The 21159-nt window shown below is 46.0% G+C and overlaps 1 protein-coding gene across 16 annotated transcripts in view; it reads right to left on the bottom strand.

The window, feature by feature from the left end:
* RIMBP2 (RIMS binding protein 2) overlaps positions 1 to 21159 on the bottom strand; it is a 169164-nt gene that overhangs the window by 28044 nt on the left and 119961 nt on the right. For 8 of the 16 annotated variants that reach the window (XM_081893223.1, XM_081893224.1, XM_081893212.1 and 5 more), the window contains 8 exons: positions 18330 to 18406; positions 16199 to 16308; positions 14173 to 14985; positions 9193 to 9344; positions 6381 to 6845; positions 4445 to 4594; positions 3988 to 4146; positions 1924 to 2643 (listed from right to left, as the gene is read on the bottom strand). In XM_081893223.1, coding sequence (XP_081749349.1) covers positions 1924 to 2643; positions 3988 to 4146; positions 4445 to 4594; positions 6381 to 6845; positions 9193 to 9344; positions 14173 to 14985; positions 16199 to 16308; positions 18330 to 18406 — 2646 coding nt within the window. The remainder of the gene's footprint in view (positions 1 to 1923; positions 2644 to 3987; positions 4147 to 4444; positions 4595 to 6380; positions 6846 to 9192; positions 9345 to 14172; positions 14986 to 16198; positions 16309 to 18329; positions 18407 to 21159) is intronic. The other 8 variants (XM_081893219.1, XM_081893217.1, XM_081893227.1 and 5 more) reach the window with 2 other exon arrangements.

Genomic DNA, 21159 nt, shown 5'->3' with positions numbered 1-21159 from the left:
GGGTGTGTGAAATTAACAGAAAATCAAGTCAATCATTAGCTCTAAAGGCAACTAAACTTTGTTTTTAACTGAAAGGTTAGCTGAAAAGAAGAGGACAGATGCCCAGTAAACCTGGAAAGGAAACAAACAAACAAACAAAAGAAAAAAGTTTGCTGGCCTGATGTGGTACATAACTTTGCAAACAACAGTCGCACATTGGAACAGAAAAAAGGAGAGTTTTAAGACATTCTTTTGCCTTTGTCGTTGCCACTAAAACATGCTTCCGGTCCCTTTGATCCCTCCTCGAAGTGGACTGAGGCTCTTCCCCCAGAGCTGCGAAGAGTGGATTAGCCTGAATTTATTTGATCTATTCATTTCACTCCAGCCAGACTCTGTCGTTTTTTTTTGCAGAATCGCCATCCATCCTGCTGTCGTTCCTTTCTCCCTACTGTTCAGTCTGTGGCCACCTCTAGGCTTTTAAAAGTCATTAATGCTTGCAGGAAGTGGGGGAGAAGAAGAAAACGAGATCCCAAAACCTTCTCAATTAATTTATTTGTTTCCCCCTTCAAAATTGCACAGCTGGCACTCTCTGCTTGCTAGTTTGCTGGAAATGGCACCACCTTCTAAGGCTCTTCGGGGGTCAGCTTTGTAACAACTGACATTAATTGGAGAGAAGGAAGGGGAAAGGTCGGCACCAATTTTGTTAGTGGATTATTTAAGAGAGAGAGAGAGACTCCACTGAAAATAAACTGCTGGCCTAGTTAATGCAGAAGCAGCTAATGCTGAATCTACTATCATCAACTGAGGTAGAATACTTCTGACATGCCCATTCTCTGGATTATTGCAGTCCTTAAAAAGTGACCAAGCCATTCTTGGTGTATTAGGAAGCAGGGAGGTCTATGACAGACGATATAAAGGCTTTGCAAGCATAGCTGCCCCTCTTGTGGATTAAATATGGAACTGCAGCAACTGTTCCCAGGTGTGTGTGTGTATGTGTGTGTGTTTTGAAACAGCCGAGGAGAGCAAAAGCTCTTTTTTTTGGGGGGGGGGTGTCTTTCTCCTGCATGCAGAGATGCAGTTTGCAACTTCAAAGGCAAGAAGAGATGGTTTTTGTTGTTTAAGAGTGAGGACGGCGGATAATAGAAACACAATGAATCTTGTTAGCTCCAAAGCCCTAGGGTCACTGTCGCTACAGGACAGGACAGGAGAGAGACTGTTCTTAGTACTTGCCCAGAGATAAGGGTTGAAGAAAAAGAGAATTCGTCCTTGAAAGTCTAGGAGTGAGGGAAGCAAAAACAAGATGACAAGATGGAATATTTAAAGCAGACCTTAAACAAACAGAAGAGAGAGAAAAGGGGGGTTTGAAATAAAGTTAGTGTTTGGCAGCGGTGGTTGTTTAAACCCCAAGTTATAAATAAAACCCCTTAGTGGTTATATTTTAAGGAGCACAATAAAAAAGAAACAAAGAAATCGTTGGAAAAAAATTATAAAAGAAAGAACAACCCCAAATGTTAGGAAAATGGTAGTTCAGCTAACCCTTAATTAAAATTTAGTTTCAGTTGTCCTTTTTAAAAAGGAAGGGAGAAAACAAAAGCCAGTATCTATTTGTTGATTGATTATCTGTGAGGGGTTAAAAAAATAATAATCATTGTTGTAAAGCAAATTAGTCCCATTTCATTATGGCACGAGATTTTTTTAAAATAAAAATAAAAATAATTAAAACAGAAGCATTAAGAAGCCTGTGAAAGCAACACAGATTAAAAAAAAGAAATTAAATACGTGGGAAAGAATGAGGAAAGAAAACGCAAAATAAGAAAGGGAGCAGGGAGCTAGAGACACATGCTGAGGATGGACTCTTGAGAAAACAAAAAAGGAGAAAAAGGAAGAAAAGAGGTTGATTTGGCAAGCAGATGTTAAGAAGGAAGTTTTTGTATTTCAACACACCAGAGGGTCTTTGGGCTCTCGGTAGGATGGCCTTGCGGAAGGTGCCCTAACGTCATTCCCTGCCAAGGGGCCACTCCAGCCTCCCTGATAATCTTCGCGCATCAAATTATCTGCTCTATTACACCAGTGAGGCTCGCACTTCCTCTCATAATAAGATGGCTTGCTCTCCTCGCCTTGGGGCTCTAGAAAAGAAGGGAAGGGGTCCCCAAAGTCCTCTTCAATGCTGCTCTGCCTGGTCAGCGTCCTGCGGCGGGCAAGCAGGGGCCGGGGCGGCGTCTTTCGGCAGGAGCAGCTCCCGCCGGCAGCACAGCAGCTGGGCGCGACGTTGGCGGAAGCCGCCTCGTAGGTGTTGCGGAAGCTGAAGCGCGATTCCTCTTCCTCGCTGCCGCAGTCCAGGCCGCTGTCTGGGCTCCTTGTGGAAGACCTGCTGTAGGTATAGCCTCTCTCGCCTGCATCCTCCAAGATTCTCTGCTTCGCCGGGTGCCAGAAGTTGTGCTGCGGGTCTTGGTGACAAGCTCTGGCAGATCTACTCTCTCTAGCTACTGCGCTCCTCATTTTGTGGGCCATCCCTAAACCCTGCTTGTGCAAAAGTTCTGAGTGATCGCCGTCCTCTTCAGCTACTTCGGGGATACTGAACAGCTTTTTACTGTGGTGGATCTGCTGGGCAAAATCAGGCTGCTCCAAAAAAGCTGCTTCAATTCTCTTATTCGTATAAGATTCCTTTAAAAGTGCACGTGAGATTTTTTTAAAAAAGAAAAAAAAACGGACCAAAGAATAGGCGAGGAGAACAAATAAGTGTGTGATTTAAAAAAAAAAAAAAGAGGAAGGAGGGAGGAAAGAAAAAAAATAAAGACAGAATTAGTTTTAGAGCAATGGCGAACAGAAAGCATGCAGCTTTTATTCAGTGAGGAAAGATGTCATGCTTTGAATGGGAATCTGTGAAAATAAAAGACATGATTAGGAAGTTGCTCAGTGTTGCATTTAGTGCAAGGATGTCAATACAGCAGGCTGATATATTGAGGCTCTAACAAAGAACTGAAAACCAGGCACTTGGAACAAAGAAGTTGATGCTGCACAGGAGGTCTCCTTCGTATGTGGGGAAGTTGTCTATGGCATAACTCTCCCCTCTGCTTTCCTTCAATCTGTAGACTGCACCCTTAAGTTAGACTTTTCTCAGTGCAAAATCTCCTGTCCTGTCCACACATTAAAAGAAGCTAGATGAAGAACAGAAACTTACCAGCATGCATTTGCATGCTGAGAATAATTCCTAGAAGGCACATTAATGCTCCTTTTCTATTGAACGGGGAAGAGGACTACAAATGCCCAGTGATCAAGTAGGATGTTGCCATCTTCCTGTTTAGCACTCTGCCTATCTAAACTGAGGTCTGTTTTGAAGGATTTCTTATGAATTGACTCACCAAATCTACACTTTGACACCCAGTTTTAACATTTTGGTACCTACCAGATGCTAGATAAATTACCAACAGGAAGGCAGAAGAATCAGCACCAGGGAGAGCTCCAAGGTAGGAGAGGTGTTGGTTTTCATATGTCTTTGCTCCTTGTTTTAAAGAGCACCCAACTTTTTAAGCTTAACATTATTTGAAATTGGCTTTCTGTTAGATGTTCAAGGCAAAAGAATACAAACTATGCCTGAAGAAAATATTTCCCTAGCACGTGGCAGACTGGAAGGGGTGCACAGAGATGGGATTGGCCTGCTTTGAAGTACCTGGTTCCTGCCAGCAAGGTAATTCTAGGAATATGTGTGACTGTGTGCCTGGTTTTTCTTGGGGCAGCAGGGCTGATAAGGGGCAGAAATTTGAAATTATATAGAACGTGATTCCTTAGTGAGGATTTGAGGTAACAGTTGGTAAGTCTCTGGCTGTTTTTGTATACAGCGTGGTGGCCTAGGATCTCAAACCACATTCTTCTTCATTTGAAGATGCTGCTGGTACATGAAAGCTTTGGACCATCCAAGCCTACTCTTGAGTAAGTCAGCAGCTCCTCTTTCTTTCTCTATCCTATCCTTTGCATAGAGGATTTCCCCACCTCATAGTTGCTTTTTACCTTGAGAGTGTTATGCGATGTTATACTGACTCGCCTCCTCCCTCCATCCTCCATCTGCATCTCTGAGTACAGCTCTTCCTCGTCTTCTTCCATGATGTCGGACAAGTCGGAGCCCCGGCTGCTCTCAGTATGGTACTCCTCCCCATGGCAATAGTGGGGCTGTTGGGGGGTGGGGGGAGAGGGAGAAAGAGGGGCGAACAAAGCAAGATGCGACTTTCAAAATTCAAATCAAGGCCAACCTCAAGAGGTTGAGGTGGGGCAGCTCCCAAGAACCTCAGCACCACCACCAGGGCTGCAGGCATTTGTGAAACCAAAGGACTCTCCAACACCAGCTGCAGACTACACCATCCTGGGGATATTAGCACTTGTTTTAGAGCACACACAAGCAAGCAAGTTTCTTCACGCCGTGACTATGGTACATGCCTGACGCTCAGGCTGCTGCAGTTGCACCAGTTACCTGCTTCCCGAGCTCGGAGCCTTTTAAGAAATCGTCAACGGAAGCCCCTCTCCTCTTGACACGCGGCGAGTCATAGCCATCTTCTTCTTCGTCAGAGTTTGCGTAATGCGCAGCGCCGCTCCTTTCGCTGAACACGCTCCTTCTCTCCAGCTGTGGAGTTGAGAACAAGGAGTGCAGTGAGGGAAGGGCTCCTCTCTAAGGATGGTGGGGAAATTGGATGTGAGGTCTGTGTGCTCTGGTGGTAGGGATGGGGAAGGCATCCAATTCAGTTTGCACTGAAAGGCAAGCCCATTTAATCTGCACAGTCTTGGTTGCTCAGTTGGTAGAACACAAGACTCTTAATCTCAGGACCATAGGTTTGAGCCCCATGCTGGGCAGAAGATTCCTGCATTGCAGGGGGTTGGACTAGATGACCCTCAGGGTCCCTTCCAACACTGCAGTTCTACGGTTCTTCAACACATTCACATTGCTTTGGGGCTCCTCATTTCCCCAGTTGGTAGGAAGTTTGAGGGCAGGAACCTATATCAGGGATGAGGAAAATGATGGTCCTCCAGACATTTCTGGACTACAACTCTCATCATCCCTCATCATTGGACATGTTAGCTAGGGCTGATGGGAGCTGAAGTACAACGATGGTTGGAGGGCTACCGGTTCTCCATCTCTGCCCTACAGCGTCATGTGAGGACATTGGGGGACTTTGGGTGTGTACTATATCTGTTGATTTACAGATTTAAAAGGCACAGGGAAAAGTAGGCAGATAGCGCTGTTTCTTATAGCACTACCAGGTTCCTCAAAGCAACAGCATGTTCCCCAAGTGTACCTGCTTGCTCCCCTCTCAAGGCTCACCAACCAAAATCACTGTTAAAAAAAGAAAAGAAAAAACTCTCTCCTTCAATGGCTATATTCCCAGCTTCCTCCCCAGCTCCATCCAAGTAAGTGGATGCATGTGCTTGGAGTGGAGTGCCCAACAGCTAGCTGCCAATCATAACTCTTACAGAGGAATATCCAATGTGGTGGCCTCTAGATGATGCTTGCCTCCTATCACTTCTTACCATTGCCCATGCTGGTTGCGGCTGATAGGAGTTGGAGTCCAACAACACCTGACAGGGACCACATTGGTTACCCCTACTCTCCTATCTCATTCTGCTTCCATGGGTAAAGGTAAAGGGACCCCTGACAGTCCAGTCGTGGACGACTCTGGGGTTGCAGTGCTCATCTTGCTTTACAGGCCGAGGGACCTGGCCTTTGTCCGCAGACAGTTTTTCCGGGTCATTTGGCCAGCATGACTAAGCCGCTTCTGGCGCAATGGAACACCAACACCAGAGCAGCGCGCAGAAATGCCGTTTACCTTCCCGCTGGAGTGGTACCTATTAATCTACTTGCACCTATTAATCGACGTGCTTTCGAACTGATAGGTTAGCAGGAGCTGGGACCGAACAACAGGAGCTCACACCATCACGGGGATTCGAACCGCTGACCTTCCAATCGTCAAACCCAAGGCTCAGTGGTTTAGACCACAGTGCCACCTGTGTCCCTCGCTTCCATGGGTAGGCAGGGTCATATTGAACCCTTCACACGTAGAATTGTAGAGTTGGAAGGGACCCCAAGGGGCATTTAACCATCAGTTCAGAAGCATCTAGAGCATGCAGATGTTGTTGGACTACAACTTCCATCATTCCTGAGCTCTGGCCTTGCTAGCTAGGGGTGATGGGAGTTGTAGTCCAACAACATCTGGGGACCCACAAGGTGATCTAGAGGGACCTTGTTGGCTACCCCTGCTATGCTGTTCTGCTTGTGTGCGTAGACCAGACCCACAGACGGCCATTCACATGTGAAAATCACCAGTGGATGCTGTATCCATGAAGTGCATGTCTGAAATGGCCCAAAATTGGGTTTTGTGCGGTTGTGGGTGTCAGATGCAGCGAGCTCTACTCACCCTGCTGCTCTCCGCTGCGACGCGCTGAGCAGCCTCCCTGGCCATGGCCTTTGCGACTGTGTTGGGGACGGGAGCGCCTTGTGGCTGAGGGAGTATCCGGTTTGGGGAAGGCGACCTCCTCCCCTGGAGTGGGCTGTGGAAGTTGGGAGGCTCCAGGGTGTGTCCGTGGATGGGAGACGCCACGCGGCCCTGCTCCCACGACTCATCCCTTTTCACATGCGGACACAAATGTTCGTCTTTGGTATCTGGGATGCCGGCACTTGGTAATGGCTTAGATTTGGGAGCTGGCCGAGGGTGAGGGGTTGGAGGCACCAGTAGGTCAGGTGGAATGGCAGCGCCCAGAGAGTCCACCGATTCCCCTTGGACAGAAAGTGTCCGGACGAGAACTTCCCTGGCTTCCAGGCTCCGGATTCTCATGAGCTCCACGACGGTGTTCTCAGCCATAGGAAAGATAACTTCTGCCACCTAATCGGATGTATAAAACACAAAGGCCAAGTTGAGAAGGAGCCAAGTTCTTCTGCTGCCATACCTGGATGGGAAAGGAAGGAAGGGCCCTCAAACTAGTACAGAAGATGAGTAGGACGCTCCAGTAGGACCAAACAGTAGCCCTATATGAGACAGAGGTGCGCAGACTTCTAGCTTACAGCATCTACTTTGACATATATATCTTTTGCTAGGACCCTGAGGTCTGCTAAAGTTATAAGTTTAGTATGCATAGAACGTTATGTTTGTATGCGTTGAAGTTAAAAACTTATGCATAGGTTTGCATTAGGCAGGAGGTTTAACTCTAGCCAACTATGGCAATATAAGGCTGGAGATTTCCATTTCAGCATTTATGCTACGTTATGACCCATCCCTGAGAAACTTTCTCAGTAGGCACTAGCTCAACGATTCTGTTTGTGTAGGATCTCTCTCTGGGACCAGAGAAAGGAAAGTTCTTGGACTGTACAGTGGTACCTCTGGTTATGTACTTAATTCGTTCCAGAGGTCCATTCTTAACCTGAAACTGTTCTTAACCTGAAGCACCACTTTAGCTAATGGGGCCTCCTGCTGCTGCCACGCCGCCACCGTGTGATTTCTGTTCTCATCCTGAAGAAAGTTCTTAACCCGAGGTACTATTTCTGGGTTAGCGGAGTTTGTAACCTGAAGCGTCTGTAACCTGAAACGCATGTAACCCGAGGTACCACTGTATTAAGGGCTTAAAGAAGACTGGACTGCATTGCTAGTTTGCTTAAGGGCAATGTGTTACTTTATAGTCTTGCAACATATATTTTGCAACTTGTTTAAGACTGTTTGCAGTAACGCCTTTTGGAACCTTTTTTTGTGGTGGGGGGCATATTCATTTCCACTCTGCAAAAGGTCAGACCAGGGGTTCCACTCAAATAACTCTAACTAAAGTTCCACCAATAGCATCCGTGTGCAAAACAGTGGCTCAGTAGGAGCAGGATGGCAGACATTACACTTCAAATTAATCACACATGTTCAACTTCAACTGCACATGCAATTTGTTTTTAGCACAAGAACTGAGTTCAGTGCGTGCATGCACACACAAACACTCTTGGTTTTTACATGAAGTTTTCTTTCCTTCAGCTGCCTAACCTAGGTCTCACCCACACTTAGGTTTGTCCCGTGATTTCTATGCACTGGTCTGAGAGAATGCTCTTTAGTTCCACTGCTTTCCCTGGGAAAAGCCGCTGTTTACTGCTGAGTCGCAGCAAACGTCCATTTGATAGACGTTTGTTCTGATTCAGCAGTAAGTGCTGGGTTTCCCCAAGGAAAGTGGCAGGACAAAATGAAAAAAACCTTTTGGACCCATGTCTAGAAATCACAGGGCAAGTGGCATTGAATGAATAAAACTTTATTTGCACCAGCCATCGGCCATAGCAACAAAAAACATACACAGAACAAAATAGAAAGTTGATTATATAAAACACAGTTTAGGGTCCAGACTCAGCAGTCAAATAATAGACCTTATTCTGATTGCCCCAGCTAAAAACCTTGCAACCTTTGCAGTCATCTGCTCCTCTTGATCTGCCAGGAGAAAAGACGCAATGGCAGTGGTAGGGCAACCCGGAATGGTCAATAAAAGAGGGGTAATAATCTCATTCCTCAGATCTTTATAAAGAGTGCAAGCCAGGAGGGCAGGCACCACTGATTTGCTGCTGCCATCTCCGCAGGGACATAAGCATTTTTTGTATGGAATCTGTTGGAATCGTCCCTCAAGCACAGCCGAGGGCAATACATTCAATCTTGCAAGGGTAAAAGCACGTCTGTATTTTGGAGTTGCTAAGTTATACAGATAGGGTGCCAGAGAATCAAAGTGGGAGGATGGAAAATGGTCGTACCATGGGCAAAATTTCCTTATTGTGGCCAAGTTGTTCTGATGCTCGATATCATTTAGGCGTTGACAGATTAGACTGTTTGCTTTACTATAACCCACGGTGAGGAGTAGCTGTTGTGGGGCATTGTGGATGAGCCCATAGAAAGGGGGAGAAAAGGGCCCCATCTGCAGTATACATTTAAAACGGCATCGTGCTACTCTAAAGAGTCATGGCTTCCCCCCAAAAGAATCATGGGAAGTGTTTGTTGAGGCTGCTGAGAAATGCTTTTTTTAAAAGAAAAAAATGGTGCAGGTACTGTGTACCATTGAGTACCCCCAGAAAAAAAATCACTGCTGAGATTTGTCAGAAGATCCCCACTCCCTTCCCAGGGCAGTTCCCAGAGTTCCCTGGGAGAAGGGATGGACAGTTGAAACCACTCTGGGAATCAAGGTGTGTGGGTCACCATCAACGAAGTGGAAAACCCCACCTACCCTTTGGCCTTTTGCATAAACTCCATAACCGGTTACGTTGGCTCCATTGGAGGTCCCTGTTGCTGTGAGAATTGGTGGCTTCCATGAAACCAGGATCGTTCCTGCCGTCGGCCCAGCCTGAATTCTGATGTCTTGAGGGGGAGCTGGTGGACCTAGATTTCAAAACACGCTTCAGTTACTACCAGTCACTTAATTCCGTATGCCCTACAGGTAGAAGCATATTGTTATTAAATTTTCATTGTCTAAGGCAGGCATGTCCAACTGGTTGATCACGATCTACCGGTCGATTGAGGGTCAATCTGGTCAATCTACTGGTCAATTACGGATCTACTGGTCAATCGTGGTCGTTGATCTCGTGACCCTGATTGACCTCTCTCAAAAAAGAAAAAAAGAAAAGGTCAGCAACTTAGGTCAATCTAATGGGTAGCCTCTTGGGAGTTGGACATGCCTGGTCTAGGGGACTGGAGATGTCAAAATGTGTCATCTCAGTATTTTATTGGGGGACGGGGGGAAACTCTCTGGGCCAGGCGACTTTGGCATACGCTCACTCATTAGTCTACTCCACTCCATTACCATTTTTAAACTATAATTTTAAAAACAAAAATTTTAAAAATCTGCACAATTTGCCACATGTTAAACATGTTTCTAAACATGGATTTCTTACACACTGCCTCTCAAATTATGCCTTACCAAACCTAGTTTTATGTCGCTGTTGTTTTTAGCTCAGAACCGCGTCAGAACATTCCAAAGGATGACTAGTCCACACTACATAATGAAAGCACTTTTATGGCACTTTAAACATCTAGGTTTATTTTGTTATTATTAATAATTTATTTAATTAATTTATATGCTGCCATTCATCTGAGGATCACAGGTGCTGTATAGGGTCCCCCCCCATTTTTTTTAAATAATCCTGGGACATGTAGTTTGCTAAGTGTGCTGAGAATTTTTAGGAGAGCCCTCTTTTACCTTAGGAAGAACAATTGATTGTTAATGCAATTTTATCTGTGATGTGGATGCACATCAATGCAGGAAGTGGACACCAGGTCTGTCCCCACCACATTTTGCAAAGACTGAATTCCCCAGACATCTCTAGTTCTAGCAAACCACATATGGACATTGCTAATGTAGGTGGTGGTAGTGCTTGTGAACTCGGGGAAAGCTCTGTGGCAAGATGCACATGCTTTAATTCCAGGGTTACTCTTAGTCGTTATTCTTTAAAATTCAGGTGTTTCAAAAGAAATCCACATGGTAAAATTACATGTTAAAGATTAGGTGTCTGATTTAAAAAACGCAGAGGACATAAAACTATCCAAATAGAAATAAAACCAGTTGTTTTAAAACAAATGCATGCAAATAAAATTAAATGCTAAAATTACACCTCTTGGCTGGCGAAAGAGAAAGGTTTTTTGCAGGTGCTGAAAACAATACAACACAGCCATCTGCCTCATGGCAATTTCAGAAATCCTCCTAGTTAGAAAAGAATTCAGGAAGGGCAGAATACAGGCTGGAGAAAACACCAAAAGGAATGGAAGGGTAGAAATCCTCTCATCCCTATTCCGATCCCAGAGCCAACACCAGGACGGGAAGTAGGCCTGTTGAGAGCAAGACAGCTGCCAAGGAGTCCTTTAAGGGCATCGGACAGGGCAGAGGCCAGCCTTGCAAATTGTTTTTGGAAGGATTACAGCAAACACTTTTGCATCCCAACGTTGGGGAGCCACTTAAGCAGGAGCAATCTGATGCTGAGGAGGGAAGTCTGGAAAACCATTTACATGCCCTGGGTCTCAGAATATCCCAGAGAGAGTTTGCAGGAGGCAGGAGGGCTGCAGAAACCATGTGGGAACCCAATAATGACGAGGCAAACGGCACCTGCTGCGGTCCCAGTGTGCAAAGTTGGTGCCAGATTAATAACTGGCCGTTAATTGGCTGCTAGGACAAGCGGATGGGGAAACAGCGTGCCAGAGGCTACCAAGAGTCTTTTGTGCTGTCTGCAGCAATTGCAAGAGAAGTTTGTCAGAGGAGGACATAAACTGGCCCAACTCCTTGCACACAGAAAACCAGCAGGTCAGGATGAAGAGAAGAAGAGTTTGGATTTGATATCCCACTTTATCACTACCCGAAGGAGTCTCAAAGCAGCTAACAATCTCCTTTCCCTTCCTCCCCCACAACAAACACTCTGTGAGGTGAGTGAGGCTGAGAGACTTCAGAGAAGTGTGACTAGCCCAAGGTCACCCAGCAGCTGCATGTGGAGGAGCGGGGAATCGAACCCAGTTCACCAGATTACGAGTCCACTGCTCTTAACCACTACACCACACTGGAAAGAAGGCTGGTGTGTGTTTCTGTCTACATCTCCCCCTGACACCATAGCTTTCTTTTTTATAGGTAAAGGTAAGGGACCCCTGACCATTAGGTCCAGTCATGGCCAACTCTGGGCTTGCAGCACTCATCTCACTTTATTGGCCGAGGGAGCCGGCGTACAGCTTCCAGGTCATGTGGCCAGCATGACGAAGCCGCTTCTGGCGAACCAGAGCAGCGCACGGAAACGCCGTTTACCTTCCCGCCAGAGCGGTACCTATTATCTACTTGCACTTTGACGTGCTTTCAAACTGCTAGGTTGGCAGGAGCAGGGACTGAGCAATGGGAGCTCACCCCATCCCGGGGATTCGAACCACCAACCTTCTGATTGGCAAGTCCAAGGCTCTGTGGTTTAACCCACAGCGCCACCCGCATCTTTTTTATAGGCATCCCCTTATCTACGTATGATCAACTCGCGTGTGACTGCATATATGCATGGCACCGTTAAATGAGTAATTCAATTCTAACCTGAAATGACAGGAGACAGCTGGAAATTCCTTGTGGCTCATAAGGAGACCCTCCCCAGAGCCCAAAAAGGATGTCAGTGAGTCAAAAGTCCAGAAAAAAAAGACTCCAGTTACGCCAAATGGTGTGTGGGAGCTCTTGCTGAAGCCGCACTCCTCTGCTCTACAGTTGTTGGGTGGGAACACTGCTTTTATTTATTTATTGGGGGTGGGTAACTCAAGGGTACGCAGTACCGGCACCCCCCTCCCAAATGTTAAAAGTGTGGCATATACTGTAACACCTTTTTTTTTTTTTTTTTTGCTCATGCATGTGGTGGCCTGGAACATAACCCCCTCGTAAGAGAGAACAGAGGCCTAACTCAGCACAGCTCTTCTTAAGCGCTAAGCTTCAGCTAGACTGCAAGATCTTTTGCTTTCTTTCCCTTCCTTGCATCTTGGAGTGGCAGGCTGCGTGTGTGTTCCAAAACCTGGGCTCCATGCAGCTAAAAACAGCTGAGCAAAAACAAAAAACCTCCCCCTGTTTGAAGGCCCTGAAAACCTGTTATCATGATAGCACACTTGCTATGTCTCTAATTAAAACCAATCCCCTATAAATAGCAGTGTGCTGGATGGAAGCCTAGCCTAAAAATATCCCTGTGATTATTAAGGTTATGTATATTTCATGAGTTCTGCCACATATTTGGCAACATCCTGGCTAAACTGAACAAGCTAAAAAGCTTTCGGAGGGAAAGGGACGCCCCCTCCACCGTAACAATCAATTCACAGTGCCGGCAGTCCTACAACAGCCCCGAACATCTCTGAATTGTTATTGCCAGGCAACAAAATCCTTATGGGTTGAGAAAAAGTACTATCAGGCCTCTGTATACCAGGAATACTGCTTAGCTTTCCCTTGGGAAACAGGGCATGTGTCATTTTGGGGAATGAAGCCCTCCCCAAAGCCAGTTCTACAGGGGCGATCCTTGAAGACCCTTTTATATGTGGACCGCCTTGCTGAGCTCAAACTCTCAAGGTGTGCCATTGAAGACACCTGTATCCAGAACTTTATGGTATGAGAAGACCACTCCCTCCCCCCCCCCCCCGCTTCGAAAGTCCCTCTGACCCTGTTTGGGAAACATGGATGTCTCCATCTAGACCAGGAGTGGGGCACCCTAGGCTCAGGAACCAGATTTGGCTCCCCCAGCCTCTCTATTTGGCTCACAGGGTTCTCCCCAGGCCATACCCATCCCTGGCCTTGTTTGCACCCCAGGTGTTTTCATCTGGCTGGATTGTGTCCATTTGCTTGTCTGGATAACTAATGGTGCAATCTAAATGTGGTGCATGTACCTATCCCATTTCTGCAATAAACTATGCATTCATGCTCCCGAAACCTTGGCTACTTGTCTTGCTGGCTCGCTGATGCTTCCCCATGGCAGAGGAACATAGGAAATTGCCTCATATCAAGTCAGCCCTTTGGTCCATCTAGATAAGTGCTGTCTCCAACTGATTGGCACCAGGTTTCAGGTAGGGGATGTTCCCAACCCTACCTAGAGATTGAATATGGGACCTTCTATGTACAGAGCAGATGCACTACTAGTGAACTACGGCCCTTCCCAGAGGGGAAGGCAGATGACAGCTCTAAGTTAGAGGTCCCAAATTCCATGTTCTTTGAGTGTACACGCCCAGGCGGTCATAGGCACTTGTACACTCATGGTAATACACCCTTTCTCCCTCACCTCCCAGAGCACCTGTGTGAGGCTACCTCTCTTCTTTCCTTTGACAGTCTTCCCCAAACTCATCTCGCCCCCAAAGTCTTCAGGACAACTCCCTGCTTCCAGTGTTCAATGGTCATGGGTCCGGAATGAAGCCTTAATCAGGTGCAACTGAAACACTGACATGTCCCAGGAGCAGTCAATGTTGTGCCCCACCCCAATGTTCCTGGACTACAAATCCAATTGTCCTTGACCATGCTGGTCAGGGATGATGGGATTGGTAGTTCAACAGCATTTGGAAGACCCCACGTTGGCATCTTCTGTGTCAAAGTTTAGAATGCCAGATCCTTCAGGAAATGACCTTCCCTCTTGCAATCTGTAAGCTTTCACGTACACTGATGGCGCTGCATAAATTAACAAACAACAGCAAGCAATATCCTAAAAACAACAACAACAACAACACAGAGTCAAACCTGCTGGCAATGTCGAAAATTCTACAAAGGCTTCCTTTTTTTCCCGTTGCTCCAGTGGGAGCTGCCAGGGCATTTGGTGAGGCTTGGCCAATACCTTCACCTTGTAGGCCATGTTGGGCTTCAGGTTAAAAAACTGATACTTGTATCTGGCAGCCTTGACAATATCGAATTCCTCTTCGTTGAGGAAGATCACGTGACTGTAATTGCTGTTGGTCGGGAGCCAGGTGAGCTCGGCGGAAATCTGGGTGATGTTGTCCACCTTAAGGTGCGAAGGAGCCACAATGACATCCTTCCCAACTAACAAAGTGCACTGGAGCTCGTCAGAATTGCCCCTACTGGTTATGCTTTGAATAGATATTCGATACGTGCAGGTAGCAATGTTAAGTTTTTCTATGAGAGCTTTAGTTCTGCTCCCCAAGGACACACTCATCCGTATTTCTTTGTCTACCAAGACGTTGTAGCTATGAATGGTTCCCCATCCAGGTGGCACGACCGGAGGCTCCCAGCCCACAATAACACTTTTGGCTAGTTGTTTGATAAGGGTAATTTTTCTAGGATAAGGCACAATGTCTTCTCCGATTTCATCAATGTTCACATCCAGGGTCCCTGCACTGTTATTGACAACGCCAGGCTCTAAGTGGCTGGGAGGGTTTATCTCCAAAAGGCCATCTCCTTCCAACATGTGACCAGTGTGGTTGATGTAATTCTGGTCCTGTTCGCTGCCCACCCCACTCAACAAACGGGATTCATTGTCCTGCACAAAATCCACAAAGTTGGAAGGGACAAGACCTCTCTGTCCATCTAGGAGTTCACCTAGAGGAGAAAGAGAAAAAAGGTGGAAGGCAGGTTGCACAAACACACAGAAAAGACACAACTACTCATCTGGATTCACATTTAAAGATGGGCCAAGGAGAAACACAGCCAGTTTCAACCACAATCCCTGCCCTAGCCCTGTTGAAGTGCTCATCCAGCCCAACCTAAGCCAGCAGTGACTGCTGTCCATCGGGACTGGTAGGAAGCAAACAGTAGAAGGAACCAGAGCCAAGGATAGGCAGAGTCAACTAATTCTATCTTCCTGTCTAGTGGGCTTTACTTTAGCCTCAATTTCAAGTACTTTATTACAGTCATAAACCAGCATAAGCAAAACATCTAAATGAATAGCATAACAGTATGAATCTATTATTAAATAAATAGGAGCAAGAACCAAACATAGATTTAAACATATACATAGAATACTTAATTAAGCATAGATAATGGGTGAGTAAAATTTTATAAGAAAAATTAAAAGATCGGTTAACACAGCTATATGGGGTGGGTTTCAGAAGTGCGGATCTAACAATATGGGTCTTCAGTTTAGGACTGAATCGTAGCATAGACAATTCTTCGTCGAATATCTATCATGGCAGCACAAAATCTGGCAAATAAATATGTGACTTCTGGGCTCTCGTCCTGTAGTAATAAGGAGATGTTGTGTTGTTCTGAATGCCCAGGAAACGTATATAAGGTGGGTTGGATAAACCTAGTTCGAATGTCTATATAATACTGACAGTGAAGAAGGGCATGCTCCTTCTGCTACTGGGCTTTACAAAGGCATCAATGAGACTAAGGAGGAGTCATGGGCTGGTTGTAGGTAAGAAGGCAGGCAAGTGGGGGCCACCTGAGGGCAGACAGAGGTCAGTGGGGCCAAGCCCCCTTTGCCCTAATAAATTAGCCACCACTGCCACCATCTGATAAAAGCCTTCACTCCCACCATTCAATCAGAATTAGAATTTGTATGAGAGGAGAACAAGGGAACCCTCACTGACCCCACTCTCTCTGCCACATCCCACTCGTTCAGTTCCATAACTCCCCATGCATTGGTGGGCTGATGTCTCCAGCAGTTGAGACTGGATGGTTCAGAATGCTGGATAATCGCAAGGGGAGCAAGTGGAACCCAGAATGCTCCCATGTACCCAAATTCGTTGATGGTTAAAGAGAGGCAAAAACAAAAGCAAAATAAATAACTAAACTGCCAATCTCAACAAACCTTCATAGAAGCCATCTTCGTCCATGTCTCCGTACACATAGAGGTATTTTCCTGCTGTGAGGGGCAGCTCTGCTTCGGGGTTTTCATTTGGTCCATCAAATGGGTTGTAACTGGAGGGAAGCACAATTACCTTTTCTCGCCATCGCTCATGCAATTAACCAGTCAGTGTTGAGAATCTCAGGGTAGGGCAAAGAGCTCCTTCACCCTCCTGCTACATAGGAAGCCACCCTGAACTGTGTCAGACGATGGCTCCATCTAACTCAGTACTGTCTGGAAACGGCTCTCCAAGGTTTCAAGCAGGGCTCTCTCTTAGCCCTACCTGGAGTTGCCGGAGATGGAACCAGCAACCTTCTGCACGCAGGGCAGCTGCTCTACCAGGGAGCTATGGCCAACTTCCACTTGCTCCCAACTTCACACAAAGCCATATCCTGACTCTTCCCCACACAGCTAGCAAGTCCGGCCCTTGGTGAGCCAGTTGGGTTTACAGCACCCAAACCCTTTCACAGCACCATTTCTCTTAGGGAGGGATGGCGGGCTGATTCATTCCTGAGCCCTTGCCTCTCTCTGGCTGGTTTCCCCCATCTGCTTTCACACATTTCCCCTAAGAGACTTAGGCTACCCACTATTACCCAGTTCACACCTCCCACATCCCCAAAGCGGAGATACAGCAGCGAGATGTTCTGCTGCAACACTGGAAAGCTTCATCATATTCTGGGATGCCTCTGCAACCCAGCCCCTCCTTGGTCAGCCCTCATGTAGGCACAGAGTCATGTGCAGGCCAGTTTAAGCACAGCTATCAGCAGGGTAGTGTTGGCCATGTAACATGCCAGTTTCAGGCATCAAGGCCATGACAGGTCCTGAGCCTGGGACTCTTGGGAGGGACAGACAAGGATGTCAGGGTTTGCAACCAGTGGAGGGGACTGCAGAAAGAGCAATCAGCCATGCACCAACCCCAGAACACAAAGTAGGCCAAGGGGCAAGACACGACCTCTGTTTCTTGCAGAAGTCTGTTTCTTAAGTCTAAGCAGCGTATGAACTCAGTTTGCAATGGGCCCCACCTTGTCTCAGTCAGCCTTCCCCAGCGCCTTTCATTGAGCCTTGCCTTAATACCTCCTTGGACATTATTTCTGCTGGCCCAGTAGTTTTTCAGCATCTATGCTAACAACGAATGTTCAGGAGCCCTGACAATTGGGAACATGACTGCCTTACTTCCCACGCATGCAGGATATTAAAAAAAACCCCACTGGTGTCACAATTGTATACAGTAGTATCTCGGGTTAAGAACTTAATTTGTTCTGGAGGTCCGTTCTTAACCTGAAACTGTTCTTAACCTGAGGTACCACTTTAGCTAATGGGGCCTCCCGCTGCCACAGCGCCGTTGCCACACAATTTCTGCTCTCATCCTGAAGCAAAGTTCTTAACCCGAGGTACTATTTCTGGGTTAGCAGAGTCTGTAACCTGAAGCATCTGTAACCTCAAGCGTATGTAACCCAAGATAGCACCGTAGTTGGAGGGAAATCCCAAGATGTGAAAGGCAACTTATTTCAGCAGCAGGACTCTGAGTGGGCAAGAGAAAGTACTGTTTTCATTTCTGCCCGTGGCCCCTGAGAGTGGCCAGTCAGCAGGTAAAATGGCCAGCTCGCCTCTCATTCTCCCCAGTGCCTGAAATGCAGGAAACATCTTTCAGGCAGACCAAAAAATTTACCATTTCCCGGTGATTTGTGGCAGGGCTCAAACTTTGAGGTTAATAAGATCACTTAAAGGAGAGGATAAAAGAGAGAATATTGGCATAGAACGGTGTGGGACATTGCGTCATTAGAAAAACTGAGATGCAGCTGAGTACTTAGAGGCCAATGCAAAAGTTGTTTCCATTTGTCACTTATGCTACTGTCTAAGAGCATGGCTGGCTCCCACCAGCAGCTTTTAAAGGGATGCTGTCAAATAATTTTTGTGTTTTCCACCCCCGGTGATGTGTCTTCTTTATAGTGGACCCCCTATACTCTCTTATGGATGCCACATGTTGTATTTTGCATTGACTGCTAATAAATCAGTTTTTTTAAGAAGCATTTCAAATTTTGAAAAATAAAAAAATACAGTTCACATACAGGCCTGCTTGGTGAGTTGACATTACCTATATCGAGCGATGCAAAGATGGACTTTTCCAGAGTATCTCTGCTTTGAGGTATTAGAATTTCGTTCATTATCCATCTACAATAAGAAGTAATAAATGAAATTGGTCTTCTGGGGTCAGGGTTATATCTTAATCTCCTAACGTACAAATGACCACTATATATATATACACATGATATTATTTCTTCCCAGATAGTCTGACAAGCATTCTATTTATTTAGGAAGGTGCATTAATATCAAGCAACAGGAATTGGACGAAATGCATAATATGCAGGTGCTAAGAACTTGTATTGGGTGTAGCACTCAACACCGTGTGAAAGACATTCATTAAAGACAAAGCACCACTTAAGTCTCTCTCTCTCTCTCTCTCTCTCTCTCTCTCTCTCTCTGTGTGTGTGTGTGTGTGTGTGTGTGTGTGTGTGTGTCTGTCTGTGTGAAATGAATATTGAAAACAGGCATTCAATGTCTGGCAAAATTGCAGAACCCAAGGGCAGAAATGGATATATTGCAGTTGAAGTGCTTGCATTATACCAAGTCAGACCACTGGCCAATCTATCTCACTATTTCCTATGATGACCAGCAACTTGTTTTTCCAGATGTTCACTTTGTGTAAGGAGTGGGCAATTCCACGTTGCCCACTCTTTACACAAGAAATCTTTCAGTAATCAGGACTCGCACATCACAGGAACCTGTCTTAGGCTGCATCAGACCATTGGTTCATTCAGTTCAGTGCAGTGCTTTCTACACTGACTACCAGCAGTCCTCCAGGATTTCAGACACAGAGTCTCTCTCAGCACTACCTAGAGTGGCTGGGGAAACCCAGCCAGATGGGCGCGAGGTATGAATAATAATAATAATAATAATAATAATAATAATAATAATAATAATTACTAAAGATGCTGGAGATTGAAGCTGGTACATTCTGCATGCAATATTGGTGCTCTACCACTGAGCTATAGCTCTTTCTCTGTAGGGTTCAATGGGTTGGGTTTCCCCAAGGCTCTCCAATTACTGATTCCCAGTCAATTCTGGCAGTGACTCTTAAAGGTTGCAAGAATAATCCTCTTCTAGACTCTGCTACCTGAGATCCCCCCCCCCCAATTTCCAACATCTCCCAGGGAGGGCTGAGAACGACTCCTGCCTAAAACCATGGAGACATACTGCCAGTCAGGATAGACAACACTGAGATGGACCAATGGGTCTGACTCAGTATAATATGTCACTGAAGGTCTTTGGGAGCAAAGATGGAGTCCTTCCTCTACATGCAAAGAACGAGATCAACAGGAAGCTGCTGTACCACGTCAGACTTTTTTGTCCACCTTCCCCAGTATCGTCTTCTCTCATTGGCTGTGGACTCGGGCAAAGGAAGGTCTTGCACCACCTGCTACCTGATCTTTCGTACTGCAGATACAACAGGCTGAACCCATGTGGAGGTACGCATGGGCTCTCTTTCTAGATGTGCCCTCAAACTTACAACAAAGTTCCTGCACCATCATGAAGCCACTGTGGACAGCAAAACAGCCTGCATGAATAACTCTACCTATCTGATTCCTGGGGGCTATGTGCTCCTGGCCACCCACTCTCAATCCACCCACCTCCTCACAGAAAAACGCAAACAACCCAAAAATGTTTTGCCCATCACTTTCTTCCCACTCATGCCCTGGTAGCCCGTGGAGAAAATAACACAGCCCTTCTCTCCACTCTGTTGGTACGCAATAGAACTCATAACCAAGCCCATAATAATTGCTTTGGGAGATTGCTTCCCCCTCCTTGTTATCAATCACCAAGACGGTAAATGGATGGTGTCTTTGTGGAATGGCCGAGGCCGGCTTGCAATTTCTGAAAATTGCCCATGTCAAGAACCTCTTTGTTGGCTTGACTTTTCAAAGCCTGAGTTCTCCTGAAGCATTTTCAACATAATATAGCTCTCTGCCTTTCTCGGGGATACTGCACCGCTGAACGTATCCCGAGCCAAAATCCCCACGTGGGGTACACACACACCCCGTAATTACCAATACAAAAGGCAAACAATGAGCAATTCATGTCTGAAAAAAGGGCAAGCGAAGTAAAGCATAATAGGAAAGCCAACCTGGGTCTCTGTGCCAGCGCCCTAATTTCAGAGTGGTGGGAGTAAGATAGAGCGATAGCTGCTTAAAATACACACAGACACATTCCCCCCTGGCTTTCAGCGTATTCTGATCCAACCTGTTTTGCAACGCACAAACAGTTCAATCCTATTCCTTTCTGCTCAGAAGAAAGTCCTACAGTTCAATGAGATTTACGAGGTAAGTGTGTATAGAAGGTATACACACTTTTGCCCCATTAATGTCAAACAGTCCAACTTGATGTGTCTGCAAAGGAACAATCTGAAGTCTTAAACTGCACTCTGCAAGAAGGGCTTGTGTTTGACACCTTTTGCATTTGAATCAAAATGCAAACTCTGCTGGGATTGGCTCCACTTGGGAATTTGCTCCTCTTGGGAGTGGAACTGATTCCTGATGTAAGCGGGGTGCATGTTGTTAATTCAAGTATCAAGTACTATACAAAGTAAAGTGAAAGATGAATGCATATGTGCATAAACACATACAAGAGCACTTTTTTAAAAATGTTGGGATGGGGAGAAAAAAAGAAAAGCACAGTGCAAACTTACCCCCATAAGCTTGTCCTGACATTTCAATATCATTTTCTTATATCTTATTCAGATTGTGTTTTCCCTCTAGCACCACTGCTGACATCATTATTTAAAAAACCAACAGGGCTGTGTACCCTCTTCTTGGCTGTCTCCATTGAAGCAAGGCTCCCTCTACATTTATATATGTCTGGTTATCCAG

The sequence above is a fragment of the Podarcis melisellensis genome (genome assembly GCF_964234715.1).
Source record: "Podarcis melisellensis genome assembly, chromosome: 16".
Classification (NCBI taxonomy): Eukaryota; Metazoa; Chordata; class Lepidosauria; order Squamata; family Lacertidae; genus Podarcis; species Podarcis melisellensis.
The sequence above is the reverse complement of the archived record's forward strand: the minus strand, read 5'-3'. Positions and strand labels throughout refer to the sequence as shown.